Source organism: Podarcis tiliguerta (genome assembly GCF_965153285.1).
Source record: "Podarcis tiliguerta genome assembly, chromosome: 13".
NCBI lineage: Eukaryota > Metazoa > Chordata > Lepidosauria > Squamata > Lacertidae > Podarcis > Podarcis tiliguerta.
Window position 1 is genome coordinate 29,746,589 of NC_139546.1, and position 4,235 is coordinate 29,750,823.

The 4,235-nt window shown below is 39.9% G+C and overlaps 1 protein-coding gene across 1 annotated transcript; it reads right to left on the bottom strand.

The window, feature by feature from the left end:
- Nucleotides 1–510: 510 nt before the first annotated feature.
- Nucleotides 511–1,428, bottom strand: LOC310662155 (olfactory receptor 14I1-like; the record flags this gene model as incomplete). Its single annotated transcript, XM_083408925.1, has 1 exon — nt 511–1,428. The coding sequence occupies one exon, from the start codon at nt 1,426–1,428 to the stop codon at nt 511–513; it is 918 nt and encodes a 305-aa protein (XP_083265051.1).
- Between the last annotated feature and the right edge of the window lie 2,807 nt (nt 1,429–4,235).

The following is a 4,235-nucleotide window of genomic DNA, read 5'->3' on the forward strand; positions in this document are numbered from 1 at the left end:
ACAGGCATCAATCAGGTTTCCCCCTTGATTGACATTTGCTCTGATTCAGCGGTAAAAGAAGCAAACTACAACTCCTAGATTTCATAATAAAAAATATTACATTTTTAATTCTGTTTGTGAAGAGAGTCTTGAAATTGCAATGGCCATATCTGGTGAAATCTTGGGGATCCCAGATAATATGTCCAGCAGTAAAGTCTTTAGTGCCATGCATAACTTCTTGTCCAACCCATGACTAGAAAACCAAGACAAATTAATTCAATAATAAAATACAAATATCACACACACTTTGCAAAATACACATCATGTATGCAGATCACTGGCCACTTCAAGATGACCTGTTTATTGAACATTCATCCTGAATTGTTTGCACAAGGTTTGTTGGGAGATCAGGTAATGTTGCCTACTGAGCATGTACTTTGGGGGGTGGGGTTATTGGAAGGTTATAGGGTATTGCACCAAGCAAGTTGTATCCCATATTTTACAGAGTATTTGTAAGTGAAACTGCATCATTTATTTTCTATTTATAAGCCTCCAAAGTGCTCTCTTGATATCTTTATTCCTGATGCTATAAATAATGGGATTCATGAAAGGTGGAATGATTGAATATATCACTGCAAGCATCAGCCCCATGTCTGAGGAGGACCTAGATGCTCGTCCCAAGTAAGCAATGCTTCCAGTGAAGAAAAATAAGAAAAGAACAATGAGATGGGGAAGGCAAGTGGAGATGGCTTTTTCTCTTCCTTGTACAGAGGGGATCCTCAGCACTGCTTTTAAAATCTGCAGATAGGAAATAATTATGAATCCAAAACATCCTATACCCAACACTGAACAAAATATGACAGCTCCTCCTTCAAAAATGTATGAGTTGGAGCATGAGAGCTGGAGAAGCTGTGGGATTTCACAGAAAAACTGGTTTATGACATTAGAGCAAAACATGATTCCAAATGTGCAGCTAGTGTGCAAAACAGCATAGAAAAGGCCAATGAGCCACACACTAACTACCATTTGAATGCAGGATACTTTGTTCATAAGTAGCTCATATTGCAGTGGGTTGCAGATGGCAATGTATCGATCATAGGCCATGGCTGTCAGGAGGAAGAACTCGGAGGACGCAAAAAAGACAAAGAAGAAGACCTGAGCCACGCATTCAGAATACGAAATGTGCCTGGTGCCCAGTATGGTGTTAGCTATAGCTTTGGGAATGGTGACTGAGATGTAACCAAGGTCGACAGCAGATAAATTCGCCAGGAAAAAGTACATTGGAGTATGAAGATATTGGTTGAGTGCTACAACATTGATCACCAGCAGATTTCCAGTCAGAGCTGTCAGGTAGATTATGAAAAATGTCACAAAGCATACAATCTGCAGTTCTCGAATTTCAGAGAATTCCAAGAGAAGAAAACCTTTCACAATGCTTTGGTTGAACATTTCCTTACTGTTATTCAATAATGCACCCCTGTCAGAGAAGGGAAGACATAAATGGGATGGTGGTGTCCTGAAATGTATCTCAATAGAGGTTCTACATGCATGTTTTAAAAATTGAACATTGATTAATTCTGCCTAAATGCAATATTTGACCATGCTTATGAGGACAGTAAATGAGTCAAATGGGTCATGTTGACTTTATGAAGATACACATAATAACTGCAGTAACCCAAAAAAAGAATATATATTTAGGAACTGGTGACATGTAAACACATTTATAGTCACTGTTTGACTTACCAAAAAAGCGGAACATTAATAATCAAATTATGTGGTTGACATCCTTAAAGTATTTTGAAAAACAAAAATTAGCAAGGCAAGGGGTAATATCCGACAGAAGATGTAATGCTGATTAGATTGTGTTTGTGCAAAAACTGCTGCAGTGGCAACCCAACACCCAGAATGGACTGTTCATTTTCGTTTCATTTAATTGCATATGACAATAGAGCCTGCACCAGGGACAGACAATGTGGTGCTCTCCAACTATTTCTTGGACTCCAGGTCTCAACATTGCTACCCATTGGCTATGCTGGCTAAGTCTGATGAAAAATAGAGTCCAACAACATAAGGAGGAAACCATACTGGTGATTCCTGCTCTACACGGTTATGATCACAAGTAACGTTACAAATGTTCTAATCAGTATTGCCAACCTGGAGGGCAAGACTTGCTGTCTTCTCTACAGACAAGTTCTTAGTACTTTTACAAAAAACAAAAACACAAAAAAACAACATAAGTCCTGTTGAGATCCATGGGATGAACTTCTGAGCAGAAGTGCACAGGATTGAACAGTAACTAAATCCATGCTAGGCTTCTTATGTTTGACTTTATCCATACAAAGCATACTTTAACACAGAACTGAGACTCATCTTTAAAAAACACAAAAAACAAGGATATAGATAAACATTTGAGGAAAAGATGGTGGTGTGGGACAATAAAAGCAGAATATTTAATACCAATTACCCAGTCATTAGATGGCATCACTAACAGGAGATTGTTTATAAAGATTCAAGAAGGCATTTAGGCCAGTATTGTTATTATTCCTTTTAAGGAAGGGACTTCCATCCAAAGTCATAGACAGATGTCTGCGTAATTCCACTGGAAGAAATTTAAGTCCAACACCTGACAAAAAAAAAAAAGAACATGATGAAGGATGAAAGAATGATTTTAAGAAAAAGAACAACAACATTGTCTATACAATTATAAATAATCCCCAGTGTTCTTTGGCAGTACCTGTTTCTTTATACATTTCTCTATGAGCTAGCTATGTTATTCCAAAACAGGCATTTCCCAGGCCTAATCCCAAAATAGCTGGACCATAAAGAAGGCTGATCGCCGAAGAATTGACGCTTTTGAATTATGGTGCTGGAGGAGACTCTTGAGAGTCCCATGGACTGCAAGAAGATCAAACGCATCCATTCTTAAGGAAATCAGCCCTGAGTGCTCACTGGAAGGACAGATCGTGAAGCTGAGGCTCCAATACTTTGGCCACCTCATGAGAAGAGAAGACTCACTGGAAAAGACCCTGATGTTGGGAAAGATGGAGGGCACAAGGAGAAGAGGACGACAGAGGACGAGATGGCTAGACAGTGTTCTCGAAGCTACAGACATGAGTCTGACCAAACTGCGGGTGGCAGTGGAAGACAGAAGTGCCTGGCGTGCTCTGGTCCATGGGGTCACGAAGAGTCGGACACGACTGAACGACTAAACAACAACAATCCCAAAATATCAATTTTTTGTGCACACCTTTGTCTCACATTGTCAGATGATTTGTCAGTCATCACCATAGTAAATCTGTCCACCGATCACTCTTTCTCACAGTCTGTTGAAGGTCTATCGCTCACATGTTGTCTTTTTCCTGTGACCTTCCAGCTGTCTGTGTCTGTATAATCTGCAAAATCCTAGTTATTTACCTATTCAATCCTCTAGTTCCTCTGAAATGAAAATCTGCAATTATTTGCCAGAAGAGCATGTATCTGGCTCAGTGGTAAAATGACATCCGAAGGACACTTTTGTAGAAAGCTTTATATGTAGCTTTTCTAAGTTGGTGTCTGGGGATAGGCTTACATGAGTCCAATCAAATATAACAGCAGTTTCTTTGAGGGAAATATAAATATATTTAAATGGCTAGAGAATTAAAGTTAGGGATAGAATTATTGATCTCAAAAAATAAAAATAAAATTGTGTAGGGATTACAGACCTGGCTCCCATTTCTAGTCTTATGGTTCCACCCCTCAAACTAGAACTAAATGCAAATGTTCCTGAGAAAGTAAAGAGTACATTCCCCTCCCTCACTGAACAGCTAGCAAGAGCCCCCTATTTCCAGAGACTTTGTGCAGGGCTTCTAGAGGTGGTATTTCTACACATATTTGAGACCTGACAACTTCTTCCTCCTTACTAGAAATTAAACATTGACAATAATATCTAACTCAGATGGGAGAAATTACAAGGCAACTGCTACTAAGTAGATTAGGGCAGGGAAGGAAATAGTGGGCCAGGTGAGTTATATTAAGTCATGGGTAGGCAAACTAAGGCCGGGGGCCAGATCCGGCCCAATCGCCTTCCAAATCCGGCCCACGGCCTTAGTTTAGGAATTAGCGTGTTTTTACGTGAGTAGAATGTGTCCTTTTATTTAAAATGCATCTCTGGGTTATTTGTGGGGCATAGGAATTCATTCACACACACACCCCTCCAAAATATAGTCTGGCCCCCCACAAGGTCTGAGGGACTGTGGACCGGCCCCCTGCTGAAAAAG